The 14834-nt window shown below is 32.3% G+C and overlaps 1 protein-coding gene across 3 annotated transcripts in view; it reads left to right on the plus strand.

The window, feature by feature from the left end:
- Positions 1–14834, plus strand: part of LRRC7 (leucine rich repeat containing 7) — a 395243-nt gene that overhangs the window by 286574 nt on the left and 93835 nt on the right. For 2 of the 3 annotated variants that reach the window (XM_058537060.1, XM_058537063.1), the window contains exons 13-17: positions 2083–2152; positions 4112–4211; positions 6509–6633; positions 8671–8919; positions 13817–14017. In XM_058537060.1, the coding sequence (XP_058393043.1) occupies positions 2083–2152; positions 4112–4211; positions 6509–6633; positions 8671–8919; positions 13817–14017 (745 nt within the window). The remainder of the gene's footprint in view (positions 1–2082; positions 2153–4111; positions 4212–6508; positions 6634–8670; positions 8920–13816; positions 14018–14834) is intronic. The other variant, XM_058537067.1, reaches the window with a different exon arrangement.

The following is a 14834-nucleotide window of genomic DNA, read 5'->3' on the forward strand; positions in this document are numbered from 1 at the left end:
GTAAGACATTGAGAATCTCATGATATCAGGAGTTTAAAATATTTCATCAGGCCAGAAATACAAGCTTAATTTATCTCCTAGTACAGTGACTAGAATACAGTCTTGAGCCAAATTAATATTTTTAAATTAATGAATTCATCAATGAATCTTAACCTGAGGTTAAAAACAATATTCAGCCAAAGCTGAGACCAAAAGTTGAACATTGCAGAGAATGAATGGCTTGGATAAAAGATTAAATATGAAATGTCCAGAAGTCATGATTACTATAATTTCATATTTATAATATATTTTAAACGTTTGGTATTATAGTTCAGGAACAATTATTCCTTTGCACTGTCAACAGCAAGATTGCTCCTGTGGTCAACTTATTTGCACATTTGTGATATTAAATAGAGGCTCACTTTCAATGAAAGTCACTGGAAGGGCAAGGAAAAATGAGGGTAACTCATCCTTCTCTAACAGCTGCTTTCGTTTCTTCATACTCTGCATTTATGACCAGATTGATGATGGCTTGTCGTGGATGTTTTGTATATGATTCTGGAGAGTTTCTCCTCATGTATTTTTGATGTGGCATAATTGATATTCTACTTTTAATTCATCTCCACATAATGTGAAAAATTCTCCCCATAAGACCTTACTTCGTAATATCTGGCTCAAATAAAATTAAATAACTAAAAATTAGAAACATCTTTTATGTAATTTGGTTTAATGCTGTAATTGCTAGTATAACAAATAATTCTGTAAAAAGAGAATTATTATATAATTTAATTTCTGTTATTCTTCTTTAAATTCTTATTTATGTTTTACAAATATTTATTAGCTCAGAAACATTATTACACTCTTCCTAAAGTTGTCTAGCTAATATACACTCTGTTGATATGTGTATTGACTGTCAATATCTTTTCATATTTATTAAATTATTTGAAACTACTTAACTGCTTTTAGACATAAAATTAACTGCTTCCACAATCTTTATTAATTATTGCAACATTTTCCACTTCCATTATCAAAATATATTTATTCATCAACTGACTGATAGAATTCAACATATTAAAGACTTAAGGAAATTTTCATTCCAAGTTATTTCTAAAGTGCTTATCTGTGTCCAAAAGTGAACATGCAGAAATTAACAATAAATCTATTGGCATGCCTTATTTGTATTACGCACTTTGCTGACTAGCTGTGATGATAACCTATGTAATCACAATTTATTGATCATGCTATTTCAGAGATCTCAGATAGGATGTTGAAGTAGGCATCTGGCAATTTGGCCCTCCAAAGGCTGAAGCCAAAGCTAAATAGTTAATTTTGGTTGAATACTAAAGTTGATCCAAACTTCATAAATCTCAAAATGCTATTTTTAAAGATTCCCTCTTTGAATATCTACTACACAGTACTTCACGAGGATGAAGGAACAAAAGGACACACTTTCGGGAGGCAACATCACATTGGGAGCTATAAATTCCTTTAGTAGTAAAACAGACATGGCCCCTTGCCCTCATGTTTTGTAGGGATATCAGACAGTGAAAAAATGATCACAAAAATAAATATGTAATTACAAACTGTGATATGTTCCATGAAAGTAAATACAAGGTGTTTTGAGACTAGATTGGGAAAAATATTTTAAATGAGGAATCAGGAAAAAGCCTCTTTGAGAAAATGGCGTTTAAGCTGAGAGCTAAAGGACATGTGGGATTTAGTCAAGTGGAGCATGCAAGAAAGAGTATTCCAGACAGAGGAAAGGGTTTAGCTAATCCTCATGTAGGCTGAGACAGGGCCAGTGGTGCCGACTACGTCAGGAAAAGAGTAGCAGAAGAAGCTTCTGGAGGGATTCTGCGAGGCCAGATCTTGTAAGATCTGACAAGGCATGCTAACGTTTTTGGACTTATCCTAGACACAATAGGAAGCATTTAAAGGGTTGTAAACAGGAGATTTTTCACTTTTTAAAGATTTCTCAGGCTAGTCAGTAGAGAAAGAATTGGAGAGAAGAATGAAATCAATGTTACAGTATTTTAAATAATTCTTCATAAAAATGAACTTTACCCATCTTCACCCATACTATTATAATTCTTGTTTTTGCAGGTTGAAGAATTTACCATTCTCATTTACCAAACTTAAGGAGCTTGCAGCTTTGTGGCTTTCTGACAATCAGGTAAAAACTTTTATTACCTGATTTATTTTGCTTATTAAGATGAACACTAATTGAAACTTTTGATTACTAATTTAATCCCGATAGATACTTCTGATAATTACTACAAAATAGATTCTTTATCCCTTAGAGGAGAGATTTTTGTAAAGGTAGCAATTCTAATCTGTATTTCATTGCTGTAGACAAAACAGTACTATAATCCCCACCCTCTTTAAATACTTCAGTTTAGCATCTACTTCATTGTCAGAGATCTAATGCACAAAATGATAATTTTTATAGCTTTTTAGCTCTAGGTGGTACATATATGTCCTTAGAGGATGTACTTTAATTATATCTCTGAAGGTAAAGATAAGAAATCATTACCACAATCCCCACAAGAGGGAATTATTATCCTCCATGTTCCTTTTTCTTCTCATACATTTAATTATAATCAACTTAATTCTAAAACTTTATTCAAGAAATTTGCAGATATCCTTTGCAACCGTAATCAATATTTTCTCTGAAATTGTTTTGAATTTATTCCTTAAACTCCTAAAAATAGATTCTAATTGAATCAGTAATTGAGTGTTAATGAAGAATTTTATTAACTGGAAAATAACAAGAAGCAGTTGCAGACAGCTGATTTGCCCCTAGAAAACATGGTGAGAGACAATTTTGACATAGTTTATTAGTCCTCTTTTACTCTTTTCTTGTAATCCTAAAATTTTGAAACACCTATCCAAAAATGTGAATAGTCAAATGAAAAGAAATCATCTTGAATTTAGATTGTTATTTATTATTTCCTGAGCAGAAAAGCAGCATTACTGGTAAATGAATGGTTCAGACTTCTAGGTATTGGACTACTTTTGTGAAAAATTAAAATAAACATCTACAAAATGTAAAATGTAAGTGTAAGAATAATGTTTGTGTTCCTATAGTCATTACAGCACTTGCTTTCATCCACTGAGTAAAAAATTAGATTTTCATTCCAATTCAAATCTTATCAATGAACTATAGATTTTTCAAGGCATCAATCTATCATTATAAATAAATCATTTCTGGAATCAATGAGAACTATGCTAATGGAACAGTCTATTCTGCAGACTTGCACTGTGAAAAAACATCCCCTAATATTGTGATTTATTACTCTTGTGGGAGAATGAACAGCACAGTGACTGCACCATTTAACTTTTATTTAGAACAGTGATTTAATGCGTTTCTGACTCAGTTTCATGAGACAAGTAGGTATCCCAAATCCCCTTTGTGCTTCACTCCTATTAATCAATGTCATGAAATAAGCAGGTTTCTAAAACATTAGATAATGTGATCATTTCTAATATATTTCTATATACAGTATACATTGTATATAATAGAGTTCTAAAACACTCTTCAAAAATAGTATTTCTGAAATCAAATTAAAATAGAGAATGAAATTTAACCACCCCTAGGTAAATATCGTGTGATATATCAGATACAGGTACAGTTGCTCATCTGTATGTGCACTCTATCTTTGGTTACAAAAATATCTCTTAAAAATAAATGTTTTATGTTTTAACCTAACTAAATTCACAGATGATCTTGCATAGCATGAATTTGATAGCAGATTCCATTTGTCTTTTTAGGGCAACAGTTCGTGAAAATGAATGGGCGTATAGAATCATGTCAAAGGCTTACTTAGTTGAAACATTAGTACATTTTGGTCTCTTCAGGATTAAAATTGATATTGCTCAGTGAAGACGAATAGGTTTTGAAAAAGAGAGAAAAAGAAAATCTTATCATGAAGACCTTGGAATTTGAAAACATTCCTCAGCAGTAGTCTTATTTTATCTTATACTTTCTAATTTCATTACTTTATTCCTTGATTTTCTTTTAATTGTACATTCAGCCTCAGTGAGGCCAGACTATTGACCATTATCTTATATAAAAGAAATAGTCTTCATATTTGCTATCTTATTAATCTAATTTATATATTTTTGCTTCCAGTCCAAAGCCCTTATCCCTTTACAAACTGAAGCCCATCCAGAAACAAAGCAAAGAGTATTGACTAACTACATGTTTCCCCAGCAACCTCGTGGTGATGAAGGTAAATTGTCGGTAGAAATTTCTCCCATACTTATAGGATTATGGATAAAAGGAATTAATTTCATTCTGATCTCTGGCCAGGAGTACTGGCCATGGGCAAAGCTATAAAGATAATTACATGACACACATAAATCATTTGGGGGTTAACTCTAAGCATGACTCTTATCTTCCACACTATAATATTTTAAGTAAAGTTCCAGAAACATAACTCTTCATGTTATATCTTACATGAAAATAACGTTGACTTTTAGGAGCAACTTCTCTTTGTGGATTGCATGACACAGGACTGGTTAACCAAATGTTAACTAATTGAATGAACTAAGAAGAGTCAGATCTTAAAGAAGGTTTAATGAGCTGGTTTATTTCCTGTGTTCACTAATTTCATGATCACAATTTAAACATTTAGTTCAGTGATCTCAGGCCCCAAATTATTTCACATTAAGAGTCAACCATAAAGAGATGACTTGCAAATAACAACCATTCTTTCTTTTTCAAGTTGAGTTTCCCTAAGCAACGTCAGAAACTATGATAGGAATACTTTTTGAAAAACGTAAACCTTTTTCAATAATTAAGTCTTCCATCCTACGATCACATTATTCATAAAATTTTTAGAAAAGGTTAGTACTTTACCCTTTGGAACTCAGCATAAGCTCCTTAGCCCAACCCAGCACAGGCTGTCATGCACATTTTCTATAGCCTCACTTCCAAGAAAGTAATTCTGGGAAGAGTAAACCCGCTTTAATCCACCCGTAGATTAAATCCATCCAATCCACTTGAATGAGACCAACTTTTAAAAGAAACTATTTGCTTATATGTTTCTTATTTTCAGGGATAATTACAATAAATGTCTTTAGCCTTTGACTTACAATGTAAGTGAATCATTTTGGGATATTTTTGTTCAAATTTTGACTTACAGAAGTAGGAAAATGGAAGATTGTTTTCATATGTATTTTTTAGACTTCAATAAAATTGATCTTTTGAATCAATTGATCTTTTGAAAAGTCACTGTGTTTACATATGGTATAAGAAAAGTCTTAAGTAAGGATTATGTTTTATTCTTGCAACTTTACTTATATTTTCATTTTAATATCCCTAGATTATCAAAATATTTCATTTCAAAAGGATGTAGGAGAAAATGAAAAATATCTCATATTCACTGGTCTTTTCTGAGATCCAGTCTCGAAGATTAAATCCCTAATTTGTTCCTGAGAGTGAGGTAGATCTAGTTAGGTAAGGTGTGATGTTAAGGAGTTCTCCTTAATTCCTTTTGGTGTGTCGGGGGGTGGGGGGAGGGGGGCAATGGAGGAAGAGTTGATAATAGAAAAGTTTTCTTGAACTTTAAGGAAGTCACCCTTTGGTTTTTCAGGCAGAAGTGTAATAAATGAATTTTCAGAATCTTTGCAACTAACAAGGAAATATACAATAAAGTTATCCTTTGGAAAAGAATTTAGCCTAAACAGCCCTTTTATTGCATTTGTATGTGACCTTCACAATGATGTTGCAAAGATGTTACCTTTAGCCAATATTTTGATGTAAATTAAAGATTTATAAGCCATTATTTTCCCAGTTAATTTGAGACATATTTAGACTAATTGAGATCTTAATGTTACAGACTAAATTTTTCACATTTGTTACCCTAAAAACAAGCTCCCCTCCATTGCTCCCCCGACATACCAAAAAACAGTTGCAATCATAGACACTTTATCGAAAAACCAATGTCATGTAGTAGCTTTTATAAAATCCTGATACAGTTTAATGGTTACAGATATGGGCTCTGTAATCACACAGTCACGGAATAGAATTCTGCATTGGCCACAGAAAAGCTGTATCACTTTGAGGAAGTCTCTTAAAACTCAGCTAGTTTTCTCATTAGTAAATTGAGGATGATATTAATACCACCATTGTGCTAGTGTGAAGATTAAAAAAGATAATGTTTTAAAATGCTTAGTCCAGCTCTCTCTATTATTATTATTATCCTCTGGTGAGCCTACGTTCTACACTGGAAAACTTTCCAATCCCAATATGCAATTAATGTAAGCTTAAGAAAGCTGAATTTGAGTTAAGATGTTAAAAGACCTTGTAACAAATATCAAGGGAATTTTATTCCCTTTTTTCTCTTCTTTCCTTCTTTTTTTCTTTCTCTATTTCCTTCTTTCCTTCTCTTCTTTCTTTCCTTTTCTCTTTTTCTATTTTTGTATTTATTCATAGTACCTATCACCATTTTTTGCATAGTGTACTAAGCTCTACTAGTAACACTTGATGTAAAAAAAGCAATAATACTTTGGAATCTAACTGTAGATTTCCAGTCAGACAGTGACAGCTTTAACCCTACACTGTGGGAAGAGCAGAGACAACAACGCATGACTGTTGCCTTTGAATTTGAAGACAAAAAGGAAGATGATGAAAATGCTGGGAAAGTTAAGGTGAACATTTTAATTTTTGTCACTTCTTTCTTCTCATTATCTTTGTTTGTCCATTGTTATTATTCAAATAGACTTTGGGACAAATTGAGCGACCTCTGCTAGAAGGTCAGATACATCTCCAAGTCTCATGGTGGAGCCTTTCATTATAGCAGGATGGTAATTTTGGAAGCATTGGTGTGCTTCTGAATGAGACTAATGTCCCGGTTGTGACTGAGCAAATTTGATATGACACCCCATCTTACAGAATGACAATATGAAAGAGATTCAAGCTGAGAAAAAGCCAAAAAAACCAACAAACCAACCTGGGTGATGGGCTTTACCAAAGCCCATCGTATTACATCTTCGAAACACTGAAATGGTTTTCTTTTAATCACTGAGCAAGGCATCATGCAGACTGTATGAGGCCAAAATATACATAATGGAAGAGCCAATGGATTAATATATTACTTTGGCATTAAACTCCCTGAAAGCTTCTACGTCCCTGGGATATTTGAGAAGAAGTTATGAGTTTTAAAGGTGAGTGCCTAATAGCAGGTGATGTTCCTGAGGGAAAATAACCTCAATTTTTTCACCTCAAAGCATATTTTAAAAAATCCTATGTAGGAACTAATCTAAGTCAAGTAAGAAGATTGAATTTTAAAATGTATATATTTCTATTATTTAAATTTGAAAACATTAGAATTGATATGGATTTTATCAACATCAGAAATTCAGCTTATCATGGCAACATCTTGAATCTCATTAACTTTTTATGGTATTATTTGTGCGCTTTTTCTGTCATGGATACTAACAGCTCTCACTCTTAGTGACTAATTACCTGAGTAATTGTATACGCATCCTATTAATAGATCTAGATTAATAGTGTGTTCTTTTCTGTTCCTTCATTCCCACATTCTCTAAAATTTTTCTTAAACCAACACACTCTAGAACCTTACTAAAATTAGACTGTAAGGTAATTGACAAGGCCTACCTGCATCATTGTGGAGAACCCAAAATGGATTCCCAAATCAAAATGACAATTTTGTTAAAGATTTGGGTTTAAAAAAAAATGTTTCTGGATGGTTGATTAGTGCTATCTAATAACCAAAGAGACATTTTTTTATTAACTTGTCAATTCCTGGAAAAAATAATACTAAACTAAAAGTAAACAAAGACCTTTAGAACATTTCAGTTCTTCTCTTAAGGATTTCATATGTTAAATCCAGAATCAATAGATGATGCATTCTATACTGGACCTCTGATTCACTCTTTTACTTCACTGAATGTCAAAAACTACATACTCCTTTCTAAAAATCTATATTCAAAGGATCCAAGAAGAAAAGAGTGTATTTAATATACTCTGGTATATGTGTCAATGAAAACATAAAGTATAGTAAATGCCAACAGTTATTTAGAAGCCCTGTTTGTGTGTTATGTGATCAAGTTTGTTTATAATCAGAGTAGGATCATTATACTTTAGAGTGCATTTTCTGTATATTTATTTATATTTGGTTTATTTATATATTGGTGAAACAATGTGTGTTTCCAAAATCTCAAACTACTTGGCTTTGACTAATTTGAATATTTCCAATGCCATTGGCTATTGGACAAATTAGAACACAAACAAACTTCTAAATAAATCATCATGGAAGTATGATGAATGGAATACACTGAAATCTTACACTAAATTAATCACGCTTTTCTGGTTCATTACATGTACATCAAATTTAGCACAATTTTACCTTTAATTTACATAAAATTTAAAAAAGAACCACTGACCTATGCCATCAACTTCCAAATGGACTAGAGTATAATGCCCTACTTATAGCGTTTATAGTGTAGTATGAATGCTGCATTGTGTGAAGAAATTGTGACCCTTTATCTTCATATGATATTGGTGCTGTTTTCTTACATAGAGTTAAAACTAATTTTCTACTGGTTGTTTTAAATGCATTACCCAGAGTGAAAAAAAAAATCAAGAGTAGAAAAATGATAAAGTGAAAGTATTGCTACAGTGCTCCTCTTTCTCCCAGAAAATGGAGATTCCTTCTCCCACAGGATCTCTCCTGCCAAGCCCCCTGGGAAAGGGGCCAGCGTGGGATTACTCTCCAACCTGCCAGACTGTCTGGCGATTGCTGCACACCATGGGCCAGGTGTGATCAGCAGATCCAAGATATGCCCGTCCCCCAGAATGACCCACAGCTGGCATGGGGTTGCATAAGTGGCCTCCAGCAGGAAAGGAGCATGTGTACTCCGCTGCCAGCTGCAGCACAATCCACCACTCTTCCCTCTCTAAGTGGCAGACAGGTAGGCCTAGGTGTTTGGGGTAGAAGAATCCCCCTTGTAGAGGCAACCTTGGAACAGTGGTTAATGGGGTATGTTCTGCATGATTTGGGGTAAGAAATGATCATATAGAAACCTTCCAATTGCCAGTGTTTGATCCCAAGTTAATTTTTGTTCATTGACATTGGCAGTGGCATGGGGAGAACTGAGTCAGAGGGGAGGGAACACCAATATCAGGTACCTAATGGTGGGCTATCTGGAATGTTTTTTGAGTTGAGTGCTTCATTTTTATTTATGTTTTTATTTTTAAAGATTTTTTTCTCTAAAGTGTGGGAATACCAATAGTTGGGCAGAATGTTGATGACACTATTGATACAATTTAAATTGTCCCCACACATACATACATTTTTTTTATAATATCAACTCTGGGGGAGATTAACTAGATTCTTAAAATAACATGAGATCTGAATTGAGATTTTCTGAGAGTGAACTTCAAGCACAAAAATGAATATTTGTTGAAAAGTATCAATTTCCCTTTAATTTGAAGGCACAGATGATGAGAATTCCTGTAAGAGAAGATTGGTTTGGGAGTTGTGGCAAATAGGGTTGCCTTATCTCAGCGGGTTGGGTGTTTAAGAGTTTAATGGAAAAAAAAAATATCTTAATGGGATGTGAAGGAACACTGCATTTTATAAACTGTGCCATCCACATGTAATGGACTAGATTCTTGTTCTGTGTCTTATATTCTTTCTGCAATATAAGGCAAGATGAGAATGCATTTTCCTAACTAACATTGCTATCGGTTTCCCCTCTCTGTAAAATGTCCCAATTAATTCCTAGAATAAGATACTTAATAATCAGTAATCAAAGCATTAACTATTATTTCTCTTACTGGAATTTACAATCAAATCAAATGAGAATTAATTATTATATAAGAAAACCATAGTTCTATGTGAACTCAAGGTATCATTTCTAAACACCCTAGCTATTAACATTAATTCATTCTTCATTGCTAAATTTTTGAGTCTCCAACATCTTGCAGCTGCTATTTGCATTTACTGCACTTTATTTAGATATGAGATATATAGAGTGTTGTGAAATATTTCTATTTTCCAAAATTAAAATAAAATAACATTTAAGTAAAATCTTGCATTTTAATAAAATGTATACGTAAAATGAGCAAATACTTTATGGTGAGTGATATACACAACATTTGAGTGAGAACATAATTGACAGATTTTCCCATCTATGTGTATAATAAATGAATTTACATATTGTTTCATCCCACATGAGAGTAGGGGAATATTTTTAGCCTATATATTTAAAGTATAAAGAAACTGCTTTTGTATTTGGGCATTACTGAACTATTAATATAGTTGTGTTTATGATCATGTTTACTCATTTCTGAAGCACTGGGTGCATGAGTTGAAGAGTAAGAAGGAAAACAATCTGTAAAAGAGTATAAAATATGCTTTTACAGAGCTTACAAACATAACATGATTATAAAATACTATAGTTTCATTTAAAAATAAATTATAAAATATTAGCTTTATGTTTTAAAAAATTGAAGTTATCTTGTTATTTAACTCAATAAAGTTCACATTTTAGATATATAGTATTTCTTCCACACGATTGTACAAATATGTGCTGCACCTATACCAGAAAATAGCTCTAACCAAGTAACACTTGTTGTAGCATAAGCTTTGGAGCCAAAGAACTGAGTTTGAATCTGGACATGGCTGCCATAGCTGGATAACCTTCGGCAAGTAACTTATACTGTCTGAGCCTGTTTTTCTTTCTGTAAAATCAGAACAGATGCTACAAAAGGTTGTGAAATTTAAATGAGATTTAATTATAATTAATTATAGGTTATTAATTATAACCATTTATTGTTTACTTATATTTAAATCTATATGGTAAATAATAATATAAATATTATTTATTATATTAACAATTAATAATAAATTAAATATCCCTATAAAAAATTTTGCCTGGTGCCTGGCACATGGCAGATACTGAATAAACGATAGTTGTTACTGCATATAATCTGAAAAAATATCCAGACAGTTACAAGTGTTATGGTTGGACATATATATAGTAGAATCTAGATTGCCAAAGGAATCCAGATTTTAAAAATACAGAAGTAGAATCTGATATTAGAAATAGTATCTAATCTCTGCATAGAACTGATAAATTTTCAAAGAACTTTCACATTTATTATCTCTTTTTAACTTTAGATTAACCCAAGTGTGTGGTAGGGATATTATCATTCCCATTTTACATGGGTAGAAACTAGACAGAAAGATTTGTGGCTGACTAGTTGGGAGTAAATCTGTGGCTTCAATTTAGGTTTTCTAACTCCAAGTCCTGTAAGTTCTGCTGGTAGACTAGTAAATGGGAAGCAAGAAGCTTCTTATCTAGATGGAACAAATCCAAGTTTTATGAGACCTGAAGCTTCCACAGTCTGGGGAGGGGCTTCTTTAAGAAAAAGAGTATAAAATAACCATGTAAATACATAACTGGGGTCCCTCACAAGGCTTTGGAAAGAGCCCATTCAAGTGACAGGCCCTAAAGCTTAAGTTTCATTGGCTTCATGACAAGTCTGTTTCTGTTTCTAGATTTTAAATTTTTTATAGAGATAAAATACCCAAACATATTCTGGTGATGTGACCAAAATAACACAGTAACTTGCTTATGAAATAATTAGAAAATATTGGTACCGTGGCCATTAGTAACTAGTCATCTAATTGTGTCACATGGGACATGGCATCTACAAAAAATAGATTTACATTATTCAATGAAGTATGTAATTAAATTAAGTAAGAATACTTCACTTTTTTATTTTGCCTATGATTCAATTTAGAAGTATAATTTTAGCATTGAGAATTTTTTAAGGTGCATAGAGTTTTAATTTAATGTCCTACTTGAAAATTATTTTTCATTCATACACCACTGGATGCTCTTAATTGGCACAATAGTCATACCATTCTTCAACTGACATTTTTTTATATGTAGTTTTTTGACTTTTAGCCCTTTGATATCAAGTACTTTTAAACAAGTTCAACAATATAATTAAAAACTTAGATTTAATTTGTGATTAACATTTCTAATACCAATTTAAACAGCACATCCAAGAATGCATGCATCGCAATGGATTTTGTCTAGCATGGATATCATTCTTTTTATGTTTATTTAAGAATGCACTATAAATTAAGTACCCTGAGACATATTTATATTACACTCTAACAACTTATACTTTTTTTAGGTAAAGTCTAACTTTCTCTTGGGTTATATTTTTGTAGCTTTTTTTCTGTATATTATTAATTTCATCCTTATTTATTTGGAAGTATAAAAGATTAGATTACATTTAAACAATATTTACACTAATAAAATTATCTGGTTTTTCTTTAGCTTTCCAAAAATTTATTGGAAAAGTAATTTTGTAATTTTGGTACTGAAAAGAATGTTAGAAATCATCTGGTGAAGTCCAATCTCAGTATTTGATAAGGAAAATGAGTCTCAAGGAAGACGAAATACTAGAATAACAAAGTTGGTGGATTTGCTAAAACTGCAAATGAGCAAAAGTGTTTGAATTCAGATTTGTAATCCTCAGATCTGTACCACCATCATAGTTTCTTACGTCCCGTGAATTACATGGGTGTGTGGGGGTGGGTATGTGTATGCCCCCCACCCCCCTTCTCCTCTTCTTTCTCATTCCCACTCTTTCTCTTCCTCCTTCAGCTTCTCTCCCACCTTCTCCCCCCACCCCCACACACACTTTCCACAGACACATACTCAGCACAATCACATAAATCATTCCATTTTCTAAAGTTGGTTCTACTCAGATGCAAAAAAGGCAAGATTGTTGGAATTAAGCCAGGCCAAGTAATTATTTTTATTTATTTTTAATAATTATATTAATAATTAATAATTATTTAATATTTAAATCAATTAAATCAATAATAATTGAATCAATTTATTTTTCCTCCCACTTCCTTTTAATCAGCATGGACAATTTGTATTTATTCCATTTAAGTATATTATAAGTACTCTGATGGTATATTCCATATGGAATGTCTCATATTGTCTCTCTCTAAATTAAATTTGAAGAATAATAATTAATATATATGTTTCCTAAAGTCACATTGATACACTAAAAATGTATTCAAGAATGGAAACAAATATCTGGATAAATATAAGCCAAAATTTACATGTTTACCTAGAATATCTTATAAAATGTTCTCAATTTTTTATTTCTCTTTATTGTAAGACATTACCTACAAAGCATGTTACTTTATTAGGGTAAAAACTAAGTATAAAAGCCACCCTGAAGCATATTTTCTTAGATATTAACAAGAATTAGCTACCCTACCTTTTGATGTAACATGCTAATTACCATAGAGCTGATGCATATTTGAGTAGTAGATATTGTCAACTCCCCGTTTTTTAAATACATGATAACTCTACTTGTAAATCTGTTGCGGTCTTCTCCCATTGCTTGCATTGATACTCCAAAGATATTTTTAACATCAAAATAATTACTTATAAATAACTAAGATAGGGAAGGGAACAGCCTCTAAAGTATAAAAGCAGCTTATAGTAACTTAATTAAATTTTTCAGAGATTACCAGTCATTTAAGTGTTTGACCTACCGCTATTTCAACCATCTACAGGGTAGTTCCAAAAACAGCATATAATCCAAAAATTGTTTTCAATCTAGAAAGATGGGCAGGGGTGGGAGAAGTCTGACAAGGCAGAATCTGAGAAGAACACTATGTGTTCTACTCTACACACAGTTTCTCAACCTGCTCAACACTCACTATATTGCATTTGGTTATACTACTGCACGTCAATGGAGTGGTTTTGTGAACATGCTTGCTGAAGGTATTTTTGTGTTAAATTTCTTTTTATAAACTTCTAGGTTGAAATAAACCTAAAACGATATCCAACTCCTTACCCAGAGGATTTAAAGAATATGGTAAAATCTGTTCAAAATCTGGTGGGTAAGCCAAGCCATGGAGTGCGTGTTGAGAATTCAAATCCAACTGCTAACACGGAGCAAACTGTGAAAGAAAAATATGAACACAAGTGGCCTGTAGCTCCAAAGGAGATTACAGTGGAGGTATTTCAAGGTTATTGGTAATTGCCAGTGTGGTTTGGATTTTTTGGAATTACTAATGTTTTTTTTTAACTGAATAGATATTCCTTGATAAGTGCATTTTTTTTCCCTAAAATATAAGTGAGTGTCTCTACTCTTTCAAACTATGAGGGTTGCATTTAATAAATCACAGATAAATGACACCCTCATGGCCTAAAGTCATTAATACAGCTCCAAAAGTTCCAATACACACAGAAGGAATAACTTGCTCCCCCAGCTAGGCCTGACCAGCAAGTGTATCACATCATTTTCATGATATTCCTTTAGCTACTCCAAAATTTTATTGTATGATTCATTAGATAAGACTAAATGAAGACTTTTTTTATTCTGCAAATCTCAGTAAAATTCCCAATCAAATTTAGAGCCAACTCTTTTTTAATATTTTTGTGTTTGGATTACAAGCTTTATAGGAAACACTACTATAAATAACAATAAAAAAGGGGAGCCAACTTTGAAATTTAGCTTTATGGAATCTAGCAATGTGAAGCTTAATTCTTGTATTTTAGGATGAATCAGATATTTATCCTTATCAATTTGTGTGGTCTGAAAAGAATTCAACTACATTTATGCCACTTCTGTACTATCTCATCTACTCCTCAGCTAATTTGATTATCACCTTTTTATCTTCATTAGAAACATAATTGGTATGAGTACATCAAGAAGTTCCTACACCTGCTTCTCAACAGAAGAAGAGTTTAGACTGGCAAAACTCTTTTACAAATCTTCATTTCAGAACATCAATTTGTTGCATTGATTAAACACCAACTGTATATTCAGCACT

Source organism: Diceros bicornis, chromosome 4 (assembly GCF_020826845.1).
Source record: "Diceros bicornis minor isolate mBicDic1 chromosome 4, mDicBic1.mat.cur, whole genome shotgun sequence".
Taxonomy (NCBI): Eukaryota; Metazoa; Chordata; class Mammalia; order Perissodactyla; family Rhinocerotidae; genus Diceros; species Diceros bicornis.